Here is a 25,067-nt window from a genome sequence, read left to right as displayed (position 1 = left end):
TAACGTATGTGAAGGGGTTGACATGAATTAGGGCTCAATGACAGTTAATATTGTTTTTGTTTTATCATTGCTTTCATAACACTGTGTTGAATTCCAAACTGAACAGATCGTGCCAAGTAAGCTGAGAACCCCCAAAAGAACAAAGATTGGTTTTATTATTATTGTGTCACAGGTGTCTTATGAAGTGTGTTAGTAGTCAGTAAATAAACATACAATGGAGTGAATTCAAATACAAGCATTCAATAAGTATTTAGTGAAACAAATTTAATGCTTCTTGTAGGTAGCCCCTACCTAGAATGTTCCAGATTTCTCCATTTAGCTCACTTTATTCTTGGTATTCTTGGGACTGTTTTGTTGATTATTTCCTAAATTACTTTTTGGTTATGGTGAGTCAGTCCCCAAGCTTTCCTTTCTAAGAAGATTATACAAGCAACAGAAAGAACTTCTTCCTGTAAAGAACTAGAAATGAATAACCACGTGGGCTATTCATTTGTCTCTGTAGTTTCGGTTTCATACTGAATGAAAGCAATTGCATAAAAGTATTCCCCTGCCTTCTGTGCTTGAACATATGCCTTTACTTAACAGTGGATTTGGGTTAGAAATTAACATGTGAAGAATTTAACTTTCATTTCTTTGCAAATTTATGAAGCCTCCTCTTTGGAAAAGCCTTTCCTATTTTTACTGTCAGACTATACCCCTTTGACCTCAGAACCTCGTATTTGGTATATTATATTCATATATTATTAACCTCGTATTTGGTATCATATATTCATATATTATTAGTTTGGCGAGTATTTTTTTCACCAAGTGCCATGTGGCAAGCACTATTTTTATGGTGGTGATGCTTCTCTGTCTCCTCCCCTGCTAAGTTTCAGCCTCCTGATGGTAGATGCAGTATCTAATTGAACTTTGAGTCTCCCCCTCAATGTCTAGTATATGGTAGACATTCATATCTATGGATAATTATTATTTACATACAGAGACCCTTCATTATACTGGTGTGAGAAATGGAACTGAGCACCAGAGATCATATAATGCTTGTCCTTGAAACAGTTTGGCACGAGCTGTGTATTCTTTGACTTCCAAAGTGTTAGTTTGAATTTTAATTAGGATCAGCCAGTAAAATGTGGGAGATTTTACATAAGAATCCAGATTTCCAGCTTCTCTTGTAAAAGCCCACATTCCTGTATCACACAATGAGCTGAAGCTGTGGCTGGTCCACCTGCTTCTTGAGATGGGGCATGCCTTCTCCATTTCACTACAACCCTTACCATGCCCTATCATTTTGCACATGTCGGGGAGGGGCAGGGGGGTGATGTGTGGTGAAGGGAGAATGAAGTTCTTCCAATTCTTCATAAATTCACTGAAAGTGTGCGTTCATAAGCTTATAGCAACCTAACTCCCAACACTGTAAATAATAACTTACTTTTTTCCTTCAGTGATGTGGAATGCTAACAAGCATTTGTTTACATTTGAACTATATATCATATTGAGTAAACAATCTAAATTTTGTCTGTTGTTTTTCTGTATTTTCACAGTAGGTTTCTTGTATTTCTCAAATTAAATAATTGCCAGCTACATTCTACTGTAATGTGTATCCTAGTCCAAAGTAAAAATATATCTAAATCTATGTGGTTTAGAATTCTTTTCCTCCTTTTATGATTACTGAACTAATTCTTTTTATTTGTCTTGGTTTTGTCATTTGAGACTAGAATACTTAAAAACATAAAATTGAATTAAAATTATAGTTTATCCAACTAAATATATTCGTGCTTTGTTTCAGTTATCCTTAAAAAGAAGAGGAAGCAAAGATTTGCCAAAATCTGAAAAAAAGGCTCAACAGACTCCCACAGAGGTATGTGGAAATAAAATTTCAACTAGTACATCAAGTACCTCTAAGTGTATATAATAATAAGCTACATTTATAAATAGATATAATGTCCAGATAAACTTATGGAAAACAAAGTCAAATTTGCTTATCAATTATGTAGTTGTGGATACAGGCAGTATAAATCAGGATATTTACTAATAAAGCCAGCCGTAATATCCCTATTATAATTGCTTTACATTGTAAGCACACAGAAAAATGTCATTCGTACTTTATACGCTGCTGTATTTGAGAACTATACTCATGATGCTAATCTTGTCCTTTTATAATTAATAAGGTCAATAGAAAGGCTGTTCCTATAGTGTCAGGAGAAAGTAAAGAAAGGAATGTTACAGAGGGAAGTCAGAAGGGAGAGAAAGGCTCGTTATATCTTTAGAGACCCCTGGAATGAAGTAATTCTCCATACCAGTGATTGGAGAAGCAAAATAAAGGAGACAAAGGAATAAAAATGAAAGTTGAAAGATGTACTCAACATGGGCTTGTTAAAAACCTTAGAAACACAGCCACAGTAAAGACTAGCTCTGCTTCCAAGGTAAAAAGAGGTGCCAATGGTTGTAATGAAGAAGATTTTAAAATGGAAGGGGAAACATTTGGGATAAAAGTGACACTATTGTTAAGGAAAGGGATCCCGATCCAGACCCCAAGAGAAAGGGATCCCGATCCAGACCCCAAGAGAGGGTTCTTAGATCTCACGCAAGAAAGAATTCAGGGCGAGCCCATAGAGTAAAGTGAAAACAAGTTTATTAGGAAAATAAAGGAAGAAAAGAATGGCTACTCCATAGAGCAGCCCCGAGGTCTGCTGCTGGTTACCCATTTTATGGTTATTTCTTGATGATATGCTAAACAAGGGTGGATTATTCATGCCTCCCCTTTTTAGACCATCTAGGGTAACTTCCTGATGTTGTCATGGCATTTGTAAACTGTCATGGCACTGGTGGGATTGTAGCAGTGAAGATGACCAGAGGTCACTCTTGTGGCCATCTTGGTTTTGGTGAGTTTTAGCTGGCTTTTTTACTGGAACATGTTTTATCAGCAAGGTCTTTATGACCTGTATCTTGTGGTGACCTCATATCTCATCCTGTGACTCGGAATCCTTAACCATCTGGGAATGCAACCCAGTAGGTTTCAACCTCATTTTACCCAACTCCTATTCAAGATGTAGTTGTTCTGGGTCACATGTCTTTGACATTATGACTCTCCAAAAGCACTTGGCTGGATATTAACCTTTAAACTATGTCCATTGGATTCTATGGTACTGTAGTATACTTTTATGATTACAAGGTTTTTTTCACATTCGATAGATAATTTAACTAAAGTGATTTTAAATATTCAAAATTTGAAAAAGTTGATCTCAGACATTTTTTAAAGCATAACATATTAACTGTATATTATTTTCCTTTTTCCTCTCTGTACCTGCTCTATTCCTGCTCTGTTTTCTCTGGTACTTGCACCAGAATGTGTATAGACCTCAGCACTTTTAGAATCCCAGAGAGTCTCACAGCCAAGACCATGATATCATTTTTCTGTACCTTTCTCTCTGTTCCCTTAGTAAGTCCAAATATACTCTGTCACTACAGCTTTTCCACTCTGTCTTTGCTGTCACTTTATTCAACTCACTCTAAATATTTTGTTGTGAATCATTTCACGTGTTGCCATGAATCTTCTTTCCTACCTTGTTTATGGAGTAGACACTGTATCTACATTTTTCCTATTCTTACACTTTCTGTGTTAAAAGTTTATTTATTCTTTTCAACCATAGTCTCTGATGCAGGAATTCTTAACCGTTTAGTCTTGGCTTTATGGACCTCCACTCGCTATGCATGTGGGCAACTTTCTGCAAAAACATCCACAACTTTAATCAGTTTCTCAGTGAGGCCTGGGACCTTACAAAAGTCAGGATGCCATGCAATCCACCAGTTTGCCCAGTTCGCCCAGTTTTCATGGGCAAAAACTTCTTATTTATATATACTGCAGCATTTCAAGTTTCTGCTATCATTTCCAACACATCTATTTTCAGAGCTTATGACCTGTCACTTTACAAAAACCCACCCTAGGAGATGGATCAGGCTATCTCCGATGGGATATCTCAATTATAAAATGGTCCATTTTTACAAAATTATAACGCGATTCCAATGTTCAGTCAAGGTTGCAAGCCATTGATCCACATATTTGAATTACTGAAAATATACCATTCTATTGAATTCTTGTTTATGCATTCATCTCTCCTACTTAGCCAGGCATTTTTGTAGACAGGACTCATCTTATTCAGCTTTGAATCATCTGTGTCTAGTGATTGGCACTCTGGACATGTTCAATACATGCTTTTAAATATTCCCATGTCTCCTTTTTCTATGTTAAACCACACAAAATTGCCAACATGCTATTGATCTACAGAAATGGCAATTTCATATGGTCCAAACCTCTATTATTCATTTAGCTTTGTATTTCATTTTGTTAATTTGCTTCCGCATCTTTGATCTCTTCCTCACATGATCCTCCAGCAGCACAGTGACTTTAGTTACAGAGAATTTATATTGCACGGCAATTAAGAACTGTATCTCTAGGGCCAGGTTGCCTAGGTTGAAATCTCTGGCATATACCGACTGTATGAACTTGGGCCCGTTACTTATTCTTTTTGTGCCTCTATTTCCTCATGTATAAAATGGGAATCATAATAAAGAGTTGTTGCATGGAGTAAACGAGTTAATATATGTAATCGATTAGAATGCAATTTAGTTTCTAGCAGTGGCTCTTAAAGTCAAAGCCAGGCTTAGCTCATTTATTACTGGCCTTCATCATATCTTTATGTTCCCCTCTTCACATGTAATTTGCATCTTAAATTGAGTGAGTCTTTAACATACACAAAAATAACAAATAACTTGCTTCACACCTCAGAGCATTTTAATTTTTCTTGCCTACTGTTCACTGTGGGAAATAGGAGCAAGTATTTACTGCTCAATTACTGTAGACTAGGCACTTTGCATGCAATCTCCTGTCTTTTTCAATAATTATGTATGATATTTCTATGCCAAGTTTCCAATGCAGCCTACAATAGTTGGGTTACAAGATGAGGATGCAAGCATATTGGCATACAGGGTTGTAAACTCTTGGCATTGCAGAAACTGCGCATTTTGTATCTTGAAAAGATTTATTTTTAAATAAATAAAATAATTACCATGCCCATTAGCCCTTGATGCAGTTCCTTCCCTCATAATGCCTCTATTACATGCAGTCTTTGTCCAAGTGTTAAAATAATTGTTGTTTTCATTCCTTTGGGCAGGAGAGCTTACATACACACTCATCAGATATTCTCTTTTTTATTTGCTTAATATAACCCAGTGAAGTGTTATTCTGCTTCAGTTTCTGCCTTGTATCACAACCACTGCGGTTTTGGTTAGACTCAATTTGCAGTATGTGCCAACTATACTAGCAAATAAAGGCCTTGCCTTGCAATCAAGGACTTCCACCACACACGCAACCCTAGCTGGCTTCCCAGTCTCATCTACTCTTGCATGTCAAATAAAACCTAGCCTATATAAAAGCATATTTGACATTGTTGGTCATGTTTCTGTTCAAACATTGTTCTAATTATTGGCCTACATGACCTTAGATTTCCCCTCCCAAACCTTTGACCTGTCTCCCTTCCTTTTTTTTTTTTTTTTTTTTTTTTTTTAGATGGAGTCTTGCTCTATCATTCCATCACCCAGGCTGGAGTGCAGTGGTGCAATCTCAGCTTACTGCAACCTCCACCTCCCGGGTTTAAGCAATTCTCCTGCCTCAGTCTCCCGAGCAGCTGGGACTACAGGTGCATGCCACTATCCCAGCTAATTTTTGTATTTTTAAGAAAGACAGGGTTTCACCATATTGGCCAGGCTGGTCTCGAGCTCCTGACCTCGTGATCCACCCACCTCAGCCTCCCAAAGTGCTGGGATTAGAGACATGAGCCACCGCCTCCAGCCATCTGTCTCCCTTTCTTTTCTTCTCCTCATTGGTTGTGTCTGTGACCATTATGATAGGTTCAACCATCACCTCTACGTATCTCATCCACACGTCCTCACTTCTAGACCTGAGCTCTAAGTGCCAAGATGTAATCTTAGTAATCTAATTGACATTCTACATGACTGTTGATGGATGTTTCCACCTCGTGTCCCTCCACCAGAACACCTCACAGACAGCATTCTTAAAACCTTAAACCCATATTCTTCACACAAAACCATTTCCATTTCTCCTTTGTATTTTTCAATTTGGTTAATGACTGGGCTTTGAGGTTGTCCTGAGAATGTCATGAGAATGTATGAGAAGAACTTCTGTAAGTTTCATTCCACTATCCTTTCAGCAGGCAGAACCAACATTATCCATTTCAGACTGATGAGAGTACATCCTATTTTAAAAGTTATTTAAATGGAATGCTCCTCTTTGTTCATTCCCTATCCTTGCTATTGGCCATACAATCCAATGAGACCCCTCAACTTAAAAATTCAGGGTCATCTTTGATTCCTCTGCTGATGTGATCCAAAACATTGTAACATATCCTTGGTCTCATCCTCACTGAATTAGTGGGAGGGTCCCAGCACATAGTATAATATATTGTAGGCAGCTTCTCTCTTCCCTTGTGAAATGAGTTCTTCCATCAAAGCTTTCCATGACATACCCTCTTCTCCTCCTCTCTGGATGCTACTAAGGCTCTCTCATCTCTTCTGGTAGTCCTTCTCTTCTTTCTTCTAAGCCTCTTCTAGAGGAAAGTGTACAAGACAACACATCTTATATCTTTGCTTTTACCACATTGCTCTATTTTTTTTTCTTTTATGCTTCTTTTCTAGAGGCAGCATGTGCAGTGGAAGGAATATGAGTTTGGGACTCAGCCAGAATATAGACTGTGCTCTGTCACTTATTAACTTGTGCACTGCAATATTAATAAATGTCTCCCATCGGTAAAGGGGAGATCGCATCACCTATCTTGAAGGGCTGATATAAGGATTCAATACTATATGGAATGTAATGTTCAGGTTCTGCACACTCAGCAGCTCTCAAACCCTTCATATTCCCATTAGTAGATAGGAAGACAAGAGATCTGTCCCCTGTTCTCCATCTCTTCCATCTCAAAGGCTCTGTGTGGTATTTACTGAGTGTCTCTGGCAGAAGCTCATTATTCTCCTCACCTTCTCACCAGTGGTTGCTCCTTTTTTACCAGAATGCATCTCAAACACAGATGACTAAGTACTAGATAAGGAAAGAATTTTTATTTTCATTTTTTTAAATGAAGAAACCAAAGTTCACAGAAGTTACATGATTGGCTCAAAATACATACTTAAAAGATAATTTTGAGAAATTGTCCTTGGGAGAAATGTCCATAGATATAATAACATGCTTCGGTAATATCCCTCAGAGAAAGATTTCCACTAGTCCTTTTGTACTTTTCAGTTTAGTTAATGACTGGGCTCTGAGGCTGTCATAAGAATGTGTGAGAAGAACTTCTATAGTTCCACTATCCTTTCGCCAGGCTGCACCAGCTTTATCCATTTCAGACTGATGGGAGTACATCCTATTTAAAATGTGATCTAGATGGAAAAACTAAGAATTTCTCCTTGGATGGACCATTCCAGTGTCAAACTTTCCTGACTTACAGGCCTCTAAAACAATTCTCCTTTGAATAAAAACAGGGGACAGATTATTTTCTAAGTGACACAGAAATCAAGAGCCTGAGCATTAGTTTCAGACAGAACTGGATTCAAATTTCACCTTTGTCCTTTGCTATTCATTAGCTGTGTAACCTTCAAAGAGTTACTGAACATCTTTAAACCAGGAACTTTAATACCTACTCCTAAATTTACTCTGAATATTAAATTAGGTTCATATTTGTAAAACACTTTTCAGCACTTGGCTCAGTGTAAGTGACAAAAAAGTGGCAGCGAATGCAAAGGAACCACATGCTCCTTGAACAGATTTTATATTTATTACTGCAATAATGAAACAAAACAAAAGAAACACTGCTGCAATGATCACCAAACAGTTGTATGCAGTTACAACATATAATAATCTCTGAATAGTGATGACCACAGTTTGTCTCTTTTCATATTCCTTTTCCTTTTTGCTTCCAGGATGTAACATTGTTCTAATCTTTAATTTGCCAAAGAATTTAAGTGATCTGAAGAAAATAGTCAGTGTCTGCTTCTGTTTGTCTGTCATTAAATCTGTATTGCAAGAAAAAGAAATTATTTTTCCAGGTGTCCTCTTTTGGTTGTTTCCTTGATTTACATAAAAATGATGTCCTATCCTTGTCCCTCTTTTCCCCCAAATGAGGAGGACAATGAAGATCTGAAGTGCCAGCTGCAGTTCGTTAAGGAAGAAGCCGCTTTGATGAGAAAGAAAATGGCCAAGATTGATAAAGAAAAGGACAGATTTGAACACGAGCTTCAGAAGTACAGATCCTTTTATGGGGATCTGGACAGTCCTTTGCCCAAAGGAGAAGCTGGAGGCCCTCCCAGCACCAGGGAGGCCGAGCTCAAGCTACGGCTAAGGCTGGTGGAGGAAGAAGCCAACATCCTGGGCAGGAAAATCGTCGAACTGGAGGTGGAGAACAGAGGCCTGAAGGCGGAACTGGACGACCTTAGGGGTGATGATTTCAACGGCTCGGCCAACCCGCTCATGAGGGAGCAGAGCGAATCCCTGTCAGAGCTGCGGCAGCACCTGCAGCTGGTGGAAGACGAGACGGAGCTGCTGCGGAGGAACGTGGCCGACCTGGAGGAGCAGAACAAGCGCATCACTGCGGAGCTCAACAAGTACAAGTACAAGTCCGGCGGTCACGACAGCGCGCGGCACCACGACAACGCCAAGACCGAGGCCCTGCAGGAGGAGCTGAAGGCAGCGCGCCTGCAGATCAACGAGCTCAGCGGCAAGGTCATGCAGCTGCAGTACGAGAATCGCGTGCTTATGTCCAACATGCAGCGCTACGACCTGGCCTCGCACCTGGGCATCCGCGGCAGCCCCCGCGACAGCGACGCTGAGAGCGACGCAGGCAAGAAGGAGAGCGACGACGACTCGCGGCCGCCGCACCGCAAGCGCGAAGGGCCCATCGGCGGCGAGAGCGACTCGGAGGAGGTGCGCAACATCCGCTGCCTCACGCCCACGCGCTCCTTCTACCCGGCGCCCGGGCCTTGGCCCAAGAGCTTCTCCGATCGGCAGCAGATGAAGGACATCCGGTCGGAGGCCGAGCGCCTGGGCAAGACCATCGACCGGCTCATCGCCGACACGAGCACCATCATCACCGAGGCGCGCATCTACGTGGCCAACGGGGACCTGTTCGGACTCATGGACGAGGAGGACGACGGCAGCCGCATCCGCGAGCACGAGCTGCTCTACCGTATCAACGCGCAGATGAAGGCCTTCCGCAAGGAGCTGCAGACCTTTATCGATCGCCTCGAGGTGCCCAAGTCTGCGGACGACCGCGGCGCCGAGGAGCCCATTTCCGTGAGTCAGGTACAGTTCTGCCTATTGCGAGCCACGGCGGTGGCCAGGCTGGCCCGCGGAGCCGCGTCCCAGGGGGGCGTCTCGGCGCCCGGACTGCCGCGCCCCGCTTGAGGGAAGCACCCGCTCAGGGCCGCAGTGGGGCCTGAAACCCCCAGCCGGCCCACCCGTTCTTCCACACTGTCCTGCAGGGATGAGGTTTTTGTGACTCCATCATGTAGTCACCATTTCTTCCTGTGTTTTGTTTAAAAGGAAAAGTTAACACCATTCATCACCCTCAATTTTTGTGGAAAGGGTAAAGGATTTTGAGATTTTGAGGCACAGTATTATTTTAGAAGGTCAATATTTTTCTGTTACTCTGCTAGCAGATGAACTGCAAGATGGTCCTGAATAGGAATATTTAGCTGCTGATTTGTGGTTTTCGAGTCAAGATCCATATTGAGTTTAGGATTTTTTAAAAAATGACTAGACTGGTAGACCGAGGAGGGCGGATCGCTTGAGCTCAGGAGTTTGAGTCCAGCCTGGTCAGCAAGGCGAGATTCGTCTCTCCAAAACACAAAAAATTAGCCGGTTGTGGTGGCATGCACCTGTAATCCAAGCTACTCCGGAGGCTGAAGTGGGAGGATCTCCTGAGCCCAGGCAGGTGGAGACTGCAGTGAGTGGTGATTGCACTAGTGCACTCCAGCCTGGGCAAGAGTGAAACCTTGTCTCAAAAGAAAGAAAAAAGCTAAAACAGAATTGATGGCCGGTCACTGTGGCTCATGCCTGTAATCCCAGAGGCTGAGGAGGGCGGGAGGTCAGGAGTTGGAGACCAGCCTGGCCAACATGGTGAAACCCCGTGTATACTAAAAATACAAAAATTAGCCTGGTGTGGTGGCGCACTCCTGTAATCCCAGCTACTCGGAAGGCTGAAGCAGGAGAATCGCTTGAACCCGGGAGAGGAAGGTTGCAGTGAGCCAAGATTGCACCACTGCACTCTAGCCTTGGTGACAGAGGGAGACTCTGTCTCAATTTAAAAAAAAAAAAATTAATTTAATTAAATAGAACTGATGGATAACTGTTGGTAAATGTAGAAACCAGTGGTAAAGGGACATGATTTTGTGTCTGCAGCCCCCTGAAAGGAACAAATGAAAGCCACTTTTTTTTTTTTTTACCATAAGTTTAAATAACATGATCATTATTTCCAGAGAAAAATCACTCTCAGTTGTATAGTGGAGAATCTCAGTACTGGGGAAGGAGTCTATACGGTAGCTTGAAGGCAACACTAATTCAGAGAAATAGTAATAACTATTCCAGAACAGGGAAAACCAGCATTTTTCCTCCATCCTGATTTGTAGAGGCACACCGGATGAATTGGACTGAGCTGCTTTGGCCAGGTATGGTGGCCATTTAAAGACCAATGCATTTTATCAGAGTTAACCACATGAAAGATAATTTATGAAACAAAACAGGCAATGCTGTTTCCTCTGGCAAGCCTGGTGTCCTGTATCCATTGGAGAACCCACGGAAGTACAACAGCATGCATGGCTTTTAAGACACGCAAGACATTTAAAAGCCAGTTTATGTACAGAAGCATGATTTTAGATTAACTGCCTGTTGGTACAGCTAGAAAAATTGCAACCCTATCGCTTATTTATCTTGCATGTTGCTCTGCTTTGCTATGAAAAATACTGTTTTATGATAAAACTTGTTGAATTTTGATATGTATTCAATTATACCCTCAGGGAAAATAATAGAAATTAGAGTGAGAGAAAGTGCTGTGTATAAAATTAGGCTTTCAGATTTTATAGATATAGGCTTAAGGGAGGGTGGGGGTTCTTTTGTATCTTAAGTTGAATGAATGCTTAAATTAGTTGATATGAATTTAAGTTTTAAAGATTATTATTAATTAACTCTTCTCTTTGTCTTTGCATTTACCTTCCCAGATGTTCCAGCCTATCATTTTACTTATTCTCATTCTTGTATTATTTTCATCACTTTCTTACACAACAATATTTAAACTTGTCTTCCTTTTTACACTGTTTTTTGTACTGTAAATTTTTCACCATCTACCATTCATTGTAGTATTTTCAGTTTGTTTATTTTGTTCACCCTTCAAGACAAGAAGTAAAAGAAGTATAATTTCTGTAGTAACCAATGCTATAAAAACACTGAAGACTGCTTATTTCTTTAAAAAGACACAACTCATCTTACCACGACCAAATTCAATAAGAAGCCCAAGCACTAAAATATTTCAGGTAAGAAAGTAAGTGTGACATTTTTCTGTATGAATTGTTTTAATTTTGCTGCTTTTTCATCCTGTTTGTCTCCTCTTGATAAATAATTGGCATATTGAATATAAAAATGGACTACATGTCTCATAATTATTTCTCAGTAGCTCACTATTATTATTCAAAAGCTGGACGAACATTCACAATTTGGTCACGTTTCCAAAAAGTACATACATTTGTAAAGTACCTTTGCCAGGTTACATCAAACTAGCAAGATAATTTTGACATCCAATAAATATCTGAAAAAAAATATGGGAAATAAATGTGACCCTCATGGAAACTAAGTAATGTGTTGTAATGCCAATGTGTTTTGTCTACAGAGATATGCTTGGAAGCATGAGATTGGATTAGGTCTTAGTTCATTTAGGAAACAATTATCCCCATCCTACTCTGTTTGACCAGATTCCCACCAAACCTGCCATTCCTGCTTTTACTTGTTATACTTGAATTCATGTATTGCTAATTGAACTTATTACTTGGCGTCCTATCCTCCATAATAGAATGCCTCCAGAGCAGGAAATGCTCTATAAATATGATATATGAATTGTTTTGAATAGGGAAAAAATACAGTCATTCTCTAGAATTTCATTAAAATATGGTCATTTTCTCGAAATCATTCGACCACAATCCAAGACTGGTAGCGTAGTTCTGGCGGGAGGTGTTCTCGAGATATAAACTAACTTCAGTAAACCTGAGCATCCCCCTTTCTCCTCATACCGAAAGTGGCCTGGATAGACTCTGTCTACCTAAAAGACCTATTCTGTCCATCTCATTGATAGTTTATCCAGTGCCACCCAAGAGTCAGCAATCTCCACACTTGTTGAAGTCACATATTTGTAAATACTCACAGGCTGGTTGATGGATATGAAAATCTGTGGAAAGTGAAGTATCTTGCACGTCTGCAAAAAGAATATGTGGAAAACTTTGTTCTAAAAGTTGCTATTGGTAATGGGCCTTGGAATCTCCAGGAATTTAACTTTCAAGGGACTCTGATTTATTTATCATCACATCCTCCCACACATCCATTTGAATATTAATTAAACAAACAAACAAAAAACCTTCACAATAGTCTAAAACTTTAGTTTAGAATAACTGCTCTTACTGTCTACAGGGTTTGTTTGGTTTTGGTTTTGGGTTCTGTTTGTTTTTTGATAGGGGGAGGAGAGAGAGTGAGGAGTTGTTAACCAATGGTTGGAATCTGTCAGTATGCACTTCTGGCTTTTCATTTTAGAGATTCAGAGAGCTAGGTAAAACTTCATTACAAAAATGAATGAAATGAGTAAATGCCATGTTTAATCAATTATATATAACTCAGGTGTTTACTTTTTAAAATTTTTCATCTCAGGGATAACAAACACTTTAAAACCTAAAGTTTGTCTGTTAGATCTGTGGTAAGTTTCCAGGCCACCATTTCAGGAACTGAAAGTAAATGTTTGAGGGCTGAAATTTAGCTGAAATATTTATTGTCTTTGGAGCCAGTTACACCTGTTAAAAGGCTCTCAGCCACCTACAGAGCATTTGGAAGTGTGTGGAGTGTTGCAGGTTATTACAATGACTGGGAAGCTTGCTGGCATTTAGACGGAAGGGATCAGAACTTCAAGGTCCCTGAAATCCCACATCACAAAGAATTGTCTTGTCCAAATTGCTGATATTATCTTTGCAGATAAATGTGATATGGCATGCACTCACTCACTTCAGAAGCATCATGCATATTCACTACCCTGTGTGACTTTAAGAAACTGGCTTTAGATTTTAGTTTTATCATGTGATGAATCAAAAATGAAATAACTAGATCGTAGTTGTCAATGCTAGCTGCACATCAGAATTTCTGGGAAGTTTTTAATTGGGGACCTACTCCATACTAATTGAAATAAAATGTACGGACCTAGGCATCTGTATTTTTTTAAACACCCCAGAACCACTACTTTTAGATATTTGAATTGTCTAAAATGCACGTTTGATATAGCCCCAACAAAGCTTACAGTAAACTATGTGATACTAAGATATAGGATCATTGTTGTCTAGGTTTGAGTCGACTTTAAAATTTCAGCTGCTCAGTGGATGTCTGAATTCTCTCCAGAGCATTTCCACTTAGTTGTACAGCCTTTGCCAGAAGGGATATCACCTCCAGTGATAAAGCAGTTATATTTCTGCACTGGTTATGGTGCCAGAAAACTTGGCTTGCATTAATACAAGTTCTCAAAAACACAGAATCAAAGGTAAATAGGAATAGTACCCAACAGAAAAGAGAACCAAGGTGAATAGTGTGTGGGCACAGCGTCACACAGCCACTGAGAGACATAGGCACGTGTGCACACTGAATTCAGGCTCAAGATGATCCGACAGTGATCTAACACATTATTACAACAAAATCCCTAGGCATTCTTAGGTGGACTGACACCATAAATATGCAAGGGTGGTGCAAACACCTCAGTGATAACTTGTGACCTGAATAGGGAAGGAGAGCTGTCTGGGCTAACCAAAACACCAGCCTCAACTGTAGATCTCATTTTAGGAACTGTGGTCATGTTCCTTATGTTGCCCTTCTGGCAACAGTGGTATTAATCTTACCTGTGAATTCCTAAAACAGTGATAAGGTTTGACTCTGTGTCCCACTCAAATCTCATCTTGAATTGTAATCCGCATGGGTTGAGGGAGGGACCTGTAATCTCCACATGTAGAGGGAGGCAAGTGATTGGACCATGGGGGTGGTTTCCCCCATGCTGTTCTCATGATAGCAAGTGAGTCCTCACAAGATTTGATGGTTTTATAAATGTTTAGAAGTTCTTCCTTCACTCCTGTCCACTGCCGCCTTGTGGAGAAAGTACCTGCTTCCCCTTCCACCATGATTGCAAGTTTCCTGAGGCCTCCCTAACTATACAGAACTGTGAGTCAAACCTCTTTCCTTTATTAATTACCCAGTCTCAGGGAAGCTCTTTATAGCAGTGTGAAAGTAGACTAATACAGGCAGTGATTTTATAGAATTTCATGAGACTCTTGAACCTCATCCAGATCCTCCATATGTGAAACTCCTGTGAAATATTGGGGAGAGGAAAGTCGGCTGAAGCAGGACTGACTTTACTGCTCACAGATTCTGGGGGCTATGGGATCATTCCAACAGCTCCTCTGAAGTTAGTGAATCAACTTTACTGAACAGTTGAATTCCAGGGAGGCTCTTTTCCACTCTGCCCCACTCACTACATAGACCAGCCTCCCAGTTGTGCCTGTGTGTACACACACAGATCCATCACACTGCGGTGTATAATGAGAAATGCATCCAGGGTCAGGGCATTCAGACCTGCCTCTATCTTAGGGGACATGCTGGGGACCAGTTGGTGGAAGGTGGGGTCAGAAAATTGCCAGCAGGCACGAAGTGACCTTTTTCCTTGCTGTCTTTTCCCTGTAACTTAAAGCTGTTCAGCGGGCACCCAGTATCCAGGATGCACCTATCTCTTAAAGCATAGAACATAAACTTGGGACTATAAGTTAACAAAGATGGTGCCCAAAACCTCAGAAAGAGAATCCCCAGCATCATCCCCTTTGATCCTGTTGCTTGCATTATTTTTGTTGTATTAAGCTGTTTCTGAAAGAGGAACAACGAGGCTTCTTCATTCACCAAGAGAGAAAAGACCCTCAATTATTAAGACAAGGCGTTGTCTTTTGTTTGGACCTTTGAAGCGGTGCTATTTAAACATCACACTAAACTCAACTCAACAGAGCAAGCCTTATTCTAGAAAATTCTCTTGTATGCACATTCTTGGCCATAGGAAGAAGTGTCTTCTTGTTAATTTGGCCTAGATCTAAGAAAAAAAGGAATTCAGTTGGCTATTTTTAAGCATAAGTAACTAAACTCATAAAACAAAGGAAAATTCAGTCCTGAGCCTGGAATGTGTTTTGGCCTGCATTCTCTAATCTTCAACTTTAGTTTGTGTGGTAGAATGGGATATACTTATTTAATTAGCTGCCAACGACGTTCGGACTGTCAATTTGGTAGCTCAGCCTTAATTCCAAGTATTCATGCAGTGTTTGTAACTGCATTCTGATAGAACTACAGTCCAGTTCATCTAGCAGAGTCATGCTTTGTGTCAGACACTATAAGTGAATGTAGAGATTGAAGAGAAGGTAGTGGAGAATGTACCAGAAAGAAAAGTCGACCATTTATTGAACTACTGGGACATGGTACAGTTAAAACATAGTATGCATGAAGACATAACTGCTTAAACCCTAGTTGTAAACCAATTAGGTCTAATGAAAGATAGAAAACTTTCTGCGGTTTTAATTTTGATCTGGTTTTCGATAGGTAAAGTAATATCATTCACATTTTGATGAAACACATTTCATGGGTAGGTCCTGACGTTCTCAGCAGTCTACTTGTAGAATTTCAGATAAAAACTCATACAGAATAGAATGTTTCATGGCCTGGAGATGGCAGAACACCTTTGTAGTTACAGTAATAAATGTGGGAATATCTTAAATGCTTCTGAACTATACTTTTGTGTTGATCAGTTGAGAGAAGGGAAAGTGGTACTGGCTGTTTTTCATGTTTGCCATTTTGAAAGTGTGTGCAAATCACAGAATCTCTAAAGGTCCTTTCCATGTAACTTAAATACATTTTCATCCATGTCTTCCCTGCTTAAAGGTGTATTTTCTGTACTCACTGGCAGTTCTAGCCTGTGTCTGTCCTAGTGAAGTTATGGGTAGTATTTTAAATATTTCTGGGGAACCTTTTGAGTAGAGTACTGTTATAAACCACTTGATCAAAAAATAAGAGCAGCAAATATAACACTTTTTAGATGTAAAGAGAAACCTCAGAAACTTCTACCTTGCACTGCTCACTGTTAAGCCAGGCCATGTTGTCCTAAAGAGCCCCATCTGATCTTTTTATATCCCACATATTTATGATTAATAAACTTAAGTCTATTGACATTTTCTGATTATTCAATTTCACTGTTACCATTATAAAACTTTTTTAGTTCAGAGTTGTACGTATTTTTCTGTAACTATTTTTCAAAATAAGGTACTAACAAAACACAACATCTGAAGATAAAATTGCAAACATTTAGTTTAAGATAATACATAATCAGTGGTTGTTAGCAGTTATTCAGCCTTTACAAAAATGTTCATAAAATTTTATTGACTTGCATATTTGGTGTTTTTCAATGTTTTTGAATCCAAATTCCTATTTAGCATATATTAAACTCAGATAATAAAAACTTGCCTTTGTTTTGATGATTTTTATTTAAATTATCAGTAAAGTTTTAGATATATTTTAAAAATGATTTTAAGCAACTTTTGTTTTTTAGGAAAATAAGCATTAAATAAACAGTTAACAGTGTAGAGCATTACACTAATTTAAAAACTAGAACTTTTCAGAAAAGTTTAGAACACCAACTCACTTAAAAAAATTGCAGGCCGGGCGTGGTGGCTCACGCTTGTAATCCCAGCACTTTGGGAGGCCAAGGAGAGCAGATCATGAGGTCAGGAGATCGAGACCATCCTGGCTAACACAGTGAAACCCCATCTCTACTAAAAATATGAAAAGTTAGGCAGGTGTAGCGGCTCCTGTAGTCTCAGCTACTTGGGAGACTGAGACAGGAGAATGGCATGAACCTGGGAGGCGGAGCTTGCAGTGAGCCGAGATCGTGCCACTGCACTCCAGCCTGGGCGACGGTGCGAGACTCCGTCTCAAAAAAAAAATTAAAAAAAAAGAAAATGCAAACCACCGTGAGGTATTCATGAGTGGTGCAATATCTTGACTGTTTGAAGAGTTATAATATCATGCATACTCCAGATGTGGAACTGTGGAAATTACTGACTCTGAGAAAGTGTGCTTTATGTGTTTATTTTCTGTAGTCTCTTCTGAATGCTTTTAGTTGAGCTGCTTGTGTTAACAAGCATGATGCATAAGTGATTATTGAAGGCTGGGAAATGGCATCACTTCTTTCTGAGGTTGCCAACATGATGTACCTTTAAAGCCAGCTCTTTAAGTTTATTCAAAAGTACCTGCTTTAACCTGTGTATTCAAATATTAAGAGAGTATGAGGGGCAGAGAGCAACTCATCAGTTTACTTAACTTGCCTCAAGTGATTTAGTAAGGGAAGGTAATTTAAGAGCTTTTTTAAAGAAATGACTTACATACTCTTATTTCTTAAAGTCAGAACATTCAGTTTAGTTCGTAGTTTATAACTCCCTTCCTTCTTTCTTATAAACAGTTTTTTCACATTCTTTGTTACTCCTTTTGTATCTCTGACTCCTGAACAGACAAAATAGAGTGAGACTTCTTAAATAGAACATCCTGTATATTGGCCTAGATCAGTCATTTATAACTGGGTTTCAACATGACAAGGTACTGAAATTAATTTTTTTCCGGGCATTAGGTGACTCCTGGGAATCCAAGCAGGAAAGGAAATGTGTATCTTCTGAGCCTTTGCCTGAAAGGAAATGTGTACCTGCTGAGGCTGTTGGGCCACTGCATAGAGGGCCTTAGCATTTGTGAACAAGCTTAGATTACATCTGGTGGAAAAAGCCACATTGAAGCTAGTTGAGGTAGTCAAGGAAAATGAGGACTGCCTGGCCTTGGACTTCATCTTGATGTGGAAAAACTGTCCAAGAGGGGAAACTGAAGCCTCTGTTCAGCCTCCTTACTTCAGAGGGAATGTACTTGATTCAGATGCAGCTATTAGTTTGAAGATACCTGATATTTGTAGAAAGTGACTGGATTCAAAGTAGTAGCGGGGATTAAAAAGAGTTGGATTAAAAAGGGTGAGGTTGGCCAGGCACAGTGGCTCACGTCTGTAATCCCGGCACTTCGAGAGGCCGAGTTGGGTGGATCACCTGAGGTCGGGAGTTCGAGACCAGCCTGGCCAACATAGCAAAACCCTGTCTCTACTAGAAATACAGAAATTAGCTGGACATGGTGGCGGATGCCTGTAATCCCAGCTATTTGGGTGACTGAGGCAGGAGAATCACTTGAACCCGGGAGGTGGAGGTTGCAGTGAGCTGAGAACATGACATTGTACTCCAGCCTGGGCGACAAAAGCGAAACTCAGTCTCAAAAAAACAAAAACGAACAAACAAAAAAAAAGAGTGAGGTTACAGAAATCTTATTTTGCAATACATATTGATAGCATCAACAACAACAGAATACAGTGGAAGGGTCAGACACAGCTGCTTTTGGGGAGGTACTAAATACCTACTGCCTCCTTCCTGCATTTGAATAGCTTTTGCCCTGCACGATATCACCATTTTGTGACTCTCTTTTCCTAAACCCTTTTCCTTTATGAATTTTTGAGATGTTCATGGGCAAATTACCCATCAAGGTATTGTGCTTATAGGCTGATATGGACTTACTGAGGGACCTTGGCCATGGAAAATGGGTCTGGCTGGTTCTGCAGAAGTCTTCTGATTAGAGTGGGCCTGGGGGCTACACTGAAGTGTGAATTTAGGCCTCCCTTTCTGTAATTTTACCTCCAAATCCTTTACCGTATCCCTCTCATGTCATGATGCCACATTTCTTTTGACCTGAACTCCAAGTGCTCAAAATCTAACACCCACCCATGCTGTTCCCCATTCAGATCTTCCACCTGTTTCCCTACTCCATGCCCTGTGAATGAAACAGATGGCTTTCCCGACCTCTAATCAAAGCCCTACCCATATTGATTTGTTCCTTCTAGTCCTTAGTATGTGCTACCTCTTCTCCTTTTCTGTGCCGAAGTGTGACTAGCCAATAATTATTTCCTCTATCAGTGGTATTTTACTAGGCAATTATTGGAAATAGAATGCTGTCATCCAGTAGTGATAAATCTAACATTTCTCGTAGAAGATATAGGTGGATTAGTTACTCCCTGGGGGAATATAGATTAGTTCCTGTGTCCTTCAAATTACACTCACCAAGCCTGAGCCATGCTTTACTGCTGAACCAGCGCAGCAGAGAGAAGTGGCTCAGGGTGGCCCTCTTGTGGTGGACAAGCATTCCCGGAACTCTTCTGGTCACTAAAGAAAAGGTAGCCCTCGAGCAGTCCTTTTTATTATTTTGATTTTATTCTCATCATTATCAGTATCCTTCAAGTCAAGAATCTGTAAATAATACAATGAGATGCTAAAAGCAAATTTGAAAAATGTGAGCAAGCTCTGTTTCTAGTTTTAAAATAGCCCACATTTCTCAAATATGTTACTGTTTGGTTCAGAATTTGGACCATGACTTGAAAAGAACAGATCATTCAAACGTGTGTCTTTTGAATATTTCTGTCATCTGGAAATGCCTGTGTATAAGCCCCATGATGGATGTGCTTGGCTAAAAAACCTGTTGACGTGTCATCAGCCTTCAGAATAGAAGAGAGAGCCAGTGTCCCATGATTCTAAGGATAAACATCCCCCACTGGAAAAATAGTACATTAGCTGGCAAGTAATAATCCAAACATGTAACTTCTGTGGATAGTAAATATTCTGTGTGTTTTCTTCATAATTTTATATCCCAAAACAGTACTTTAGGAGGATCAAAATTATATTTATTAACACACAGTTGAAATTGCCATTCTAGAACTCAAATAACACAGGACCAAATTTGACAGAATCAGCTGTGGAACTTTATCAAAAGTCTGAAGCCAGGACCTCACCACTGGATGGTCTGAGTCAGAAGTCTGGGGAGAGTTCCAGCATGGCTATTTTTCTTTTTCATTCGCTGTGTGATTATAGTGTGCAGCTAGGGCTGAGTGAGAGTAACACTAAACCGTGATCTCCTTGGTGGAATGCTGTGGGTACTCCTAGGAGGGACTCTCCAAATTTGTGAATTTATACCAGTGTAGTGGGCTACTCAGAATGTAAACAGTCATGCTACATGTCACATTTCAGGGAATCTTCAGAGCTGACCAGACCTGTTGAAGACAAGGACTTCTTACTCTTCTTTGAGCCCTCTTGGTCTAACCAGGCATAGAATTGGTATTCACAAATATTTGTTACATGGAATGTTAATTGAAGTACCCAAGACCTTAGGAATTGAAGATAATTTGAGATTCAAGAGTTCTGCTAACCAACCGAGATCTCATGATCTTGAAGTAATTTCACAATTGCAAGAGGAAGACATTATTCAAGAAGAAAGAATTTCTTAAAATAACATTCCTTATAGTAGCCTTTGAACTTTAACATGCACAAGAATGAGTTTAGGCTGGGCATAGTGTTTTGGGCCTATAATCTCAGCACTTTGGGAGGCCAAGGAGGGAGGATCATTTGAGCTCAGAAGTTCAAGACCAGCCTGGGCAACATAACAAGACCTTATCTCAAAAAAAAAAAAAAAAATCAAAAAATTAGCTGGGCATGGTGGCAAGTGCCTGTGGTCCCCTATTCAGGAGTCTGAAGCTGGAAGATTGCTTGAGCCCCGGAAGATGAGGTTGTAGTGAGCCATGATCACACCACTGCACTCCAGCCTGGGTAACAGAACAAGACCATCTCAAGAACAAAACTAAAACAAACAAAAAATAACAAATTTAGTTTTTTAAATCTTTTCTGTCTTCTTTCCGATGAAAATAGAAACACAGTACCCCTTTTACTGTTAAATATGTTTAAAGGGTAAAAGAATAAGCAATGGAAAAATGATGTAAGCAAGAAATCAGAAGCTCTCCAGTCTCATAACAACCAGGTTGTCATAGCATAAAGAGAACAAATGAGTAACTGCTTTGTAATACTTCAAGATCGTTCTGCAAATGAAACTATAGATTAAATATGTACTGGCATGCTTAAGGCCATGTTGCTGTGTTTATCTTCAGATCTTTTTAACTGCTAAGATAAAATCCATTTGCCTTTTTATTTTGACCCAGTGTTTACAATTAGCTAAGGACATAAGCCTCTTTAGACGGTAATAAATACTCAGCTGGCTGGGCACAGTGGCTCACGCCTGTAATCCCAGCACTTTGGGACACTGAGGTGGGCGGATCATGAGGTCAGGAGTTCAAGACCAGATTGGCCAATATGGTGACACCCTGTCTCTGCTAAAAATACAAAAATTAGCTGGGCATGGTGGCGTGCTCCTGTAGTTCCAGCTACTCAGGAGGCTGAGGCAGAAGGATCACTTGAACCTGGGAGGTGGAGGTTGCAGTGAGCCGAGATCACCTCACTGCACTCCAGCCTGGATGACAGAGTGAGACTATTTATTTTAACGACATAAATAAATAAATAAATACTCAGCTATATGATTCTTAGGTCATACTTGGAAGACAGAGTATCATCTCTCTCATTTGGACATAGAAGAAAACTGAATTTAAAATTTGCCAAAGCCAGAAGTCAACTTCTCAGTCTCCTCTCATATCCAGCATTCTTATTTCAATTTTCTTCCCTTGCACTTCTTGGAATTTTGAACTTCAAGGCACTCCACCAGGAATGAGGAGACCGGGATTCTATTCCTGGAATGGCCAGTAAGTGGCTTTGTGACCTTGAACAGATGAGTTACCCTCAGGGCCTCTTCCCTCAACTGTAAAATGAGAAGGTTAGCTAGATGATTTCAGAAGTTCTTTCTGACTGTAAAATTCTGTAAGTCTGCAAACACCTGCTAGTGACATTTATGCACGCATTATTTCTCTTTTACGCTTTTCAAAATGTTTTTGCTTGTGCCTTAATATTATTATTAATATAGATCTTTTCCAATCCTTTTTAGAATTTTCTTTTTTGTTTCTTGACAGCAGGCGGTGTTTCTACATTTATTTTCCATTAAGTGTTATTATGTACATTTCTTTACATATCTGTTTTACGTTGAAATAAGATTAGTATGTCATCAGGTATGAATAATGTAATTCTTTCTAAAACATAGGACAATCATTTGTGAATTTCATATTTGAAGATTTAAATGTTCAAATGGTTTAGAGATAAACCGCTTTACAAAACAAATTGCATTTTTTTTTCCATAAGGTTTTCAGTCATTCTGACACCTGCTTGAAAACCTCAGGCAGTTCAAGATGTTTGAATATAACTGTTAGGGCTGAGTATGCCAGCATCAACCTTTTAAATCTGTTCATTTTATGTACATAATTGTGGGAACTATCTTTTAAAAGTTTTCTTAAAAAACAAAAAGTTTTCAAGGGAAAATCTCAAAAGCTGTGCTGAACAGTTCTTGACTTTGCACTGTATCAGCTAATTGACTTACTTTCTGTCTTTGGGGTTTGAAATATGGCATGGAAATTATATATTATACATAAATAACATATAATATAAATTTTACATATATATATAAAATTCAACAGAAAAGGTTGGTAAATACTAGAAAAAGTGGTAAACTTGGAGTAAACTTTTTATCAAAGACTTTCACTAGTATTTGATTCTGTGTACAATTTAAGATGAGCTTTACCGTGACAAGAAGCAGATGAAGCACTTGAATCTGTTATACACTGAAATTATAAGATTAGTATGTCATCAGGTATGAATGATGTAATTCTTTCTAAAACATAGGGCAATTATTTGTGATTGCCCTGGGACAATCACACCGGGACATCCATGAAAAAAGATTGAAATGGGTACTACTGAGTGACACTTAGGAAGTATAGTCCAACGTAACATCTCTTGTAACTTAGACACATACTATCTGAATTTTCAATAGGATTTAGAAAATAGTCTTAATTTGATTTACAAGTGATACATAGAAGTTAAGACGTTTGGAGTAGAAGAAAAGGTAAAGGAAACAATGTTTTTTGGTTTGTTTTTCTGAGACAGAGTCTTGCTCTGTCAACCAGGCTGGAGTGCAGTGAGGCCATCTCCGCTCACTACAACCTCCGCCTCCCGGGTTTGAGCAATTCTGCCTTAGCCTCACTAGTAGCTAGGATTACAGGCCTGCGCCACCATGCCTAGCTAATTTTTTTATTTTTAGTAGACACAGGGTTTCACCATGTTGGCCAGGCTTGTCTCGAACTTCTGACCTCGAGTGATCCACCTGCCTCTGCCTCCAGAAGTGCTAGGATTACAGGCATGAGCAACCACACCCGACCGGAAACAATGTTAAGATAATTCTGTATTGATGTTTTTGTGCAACTCCCTCCTCCCTCTCCCTCTCTCAAAGAATCTTCTTCCTAGCCTCATAAGTATGGAGGTAGACATGAACTACCCTTTATTGTAGTTTGGCGCTGTATGCAATATTATTGTATTGCTTGGCGCTGTATATATTCCCTCATATTCTTACGGCCTCTTAAAGTAAATATAATTATCTCTTTAAGGAAGAATCAGGGTCTACAAGATCACACAGATAAGTGGTGGCAGTAGAACTGAAACCTAGATCTCTATGACAAAATTCCATGGTTTGCAATAAAAAAAAAAAAAAAAAAAAAACCGTTTCAAACCCTTTTCCTCCACATAGGTGTGTTTCTATGAATCTTTGCAGGTTGCTTTACCACTATGAGCCTTGGGTTTTATCAGTAAGATCAGATTATCAGTATCTACAGACAGAATTGCTATGAGGGTGAACTCAGATAAAGGTCTGTTCAAAGTACTTAGCACAGAACCTTGTAGAGAGTTGCCCCTCAGTGAATAATTACTATTATTACTGTAACTATCACTGTTGTTGTTGTTGTTTTTGCTATTGAGATTATGATGTCAGGCTTTCCAGACACAGAGTAGGGTTTCATTTGATTGTCCTACATGTATTAAAGTCCTACTATGAGCAGGTTACTATTATTAAACTTTAGCTCCTCATGAAATGTTTATCTGGAAGCAGGTGAAAATAATATCAGTAAATATGTATTACTTTAAAGACCACACCAGGGACGCTCTTCAGACCTGAAGATAAGACCTTATTGTTTAAACTTGTATATTTGCTAAGTTAGGCACAAAATTACTCTAGAGACTTTTTTGGCTAAATTAAACCAAATGCCATCAGGTGGGTGTGTGTACAAAGCCACAATAAACCTGGAAATGTCGCTGGGGAGGCAAGATCTCCTAGCATTTCAGAACAGGCTGATTTGATCATGATTTAGAGAACTTTTCCATACGCTTAGGCTGCTTTCTTTTCCTATGGCTGCGGCACACTTCAGTGGAAAATAAGCCCATAAGTATCTCATATTTGGGGGGGATGTGTGTGTGTGTGTATGTGTGTGTGTTTTGTCCTCCCACAGTAAGAAATCTCATCCTTTCCCATGGGCTCTGATTTTCTCTAATGTAAAGACATCGCTATTATTGTAGATAAAAGCAACACACTGTCAGAATCACAGAGAGCTAAGAGGTTGGACTTTATGTCCCATTTCTATTTTATTTGAAGATAGAAGTTTGGTAACTTTCACAGATCTTTTGAGAGTATGTAGTATTTATAATTATGCTACACATGCTGTTCTGCCACATCCAGATGCAAACTTCTAAAGGCGCAGCAGAGTACATCCTACCACCAGCTGAGAAGGAGAAAGAAGTATGGAAGGAGCGAGATAATTCTTGCCTATAAAAAAAATGAGTTTACTTTCCTAATAAAATAAATCTAAAAT

General features: G+C 39.6%; 1 protein-coding gene across 1 annotated transcript in view; it reads left to right on the top strand.

Moving 5' to 3' along the window:
- Positions 1-25,067, top strand: part of MTCL3 (MTCL family member 3) — a 67,503-nt gene that overhangs the window by 36,956 nt on the left and 5,480 nt on the right. The window contains exons 5-7 of the mRNA XM_001106088.5: positions 1,784-1,855; positions 8,189-9,364; positions 11,278-11,589. Of these exons, the coding sequence (XP_001106088.2) occupies positions 1,784-1,855; positions 8,189-9,364; positions 11,278-11,388 (1,359 nt within the window). The 3' untranslated portion in view covers positions 11,389-11,589. The remainder of the gene's footprint in view (positions 1-1,783; positions 1,856-8,188; positions 9,365-11,277; positions 11,590-25,067) is intronic.

Source organism: Macaca mulatta, chromosome 4 (assembly GCF_049350105.2).
Source record: "Macaca mulatta isolate MMU2019108-1 chromosome 4, T2T-MMU8v2.0, whole genome shotgun sequence".
Taxonomy (NCBI): domain Eukaryota; kingdom Metazoa; phylum Chordata; class Mammalia; order Primates; family Cercopithecidae; genus Macaca; species Macaca mulatta.
Note: the sequence above shows the minus strand (reverse complement) of the source record. Positions and strands in the feature narration are given on the sequence as shown.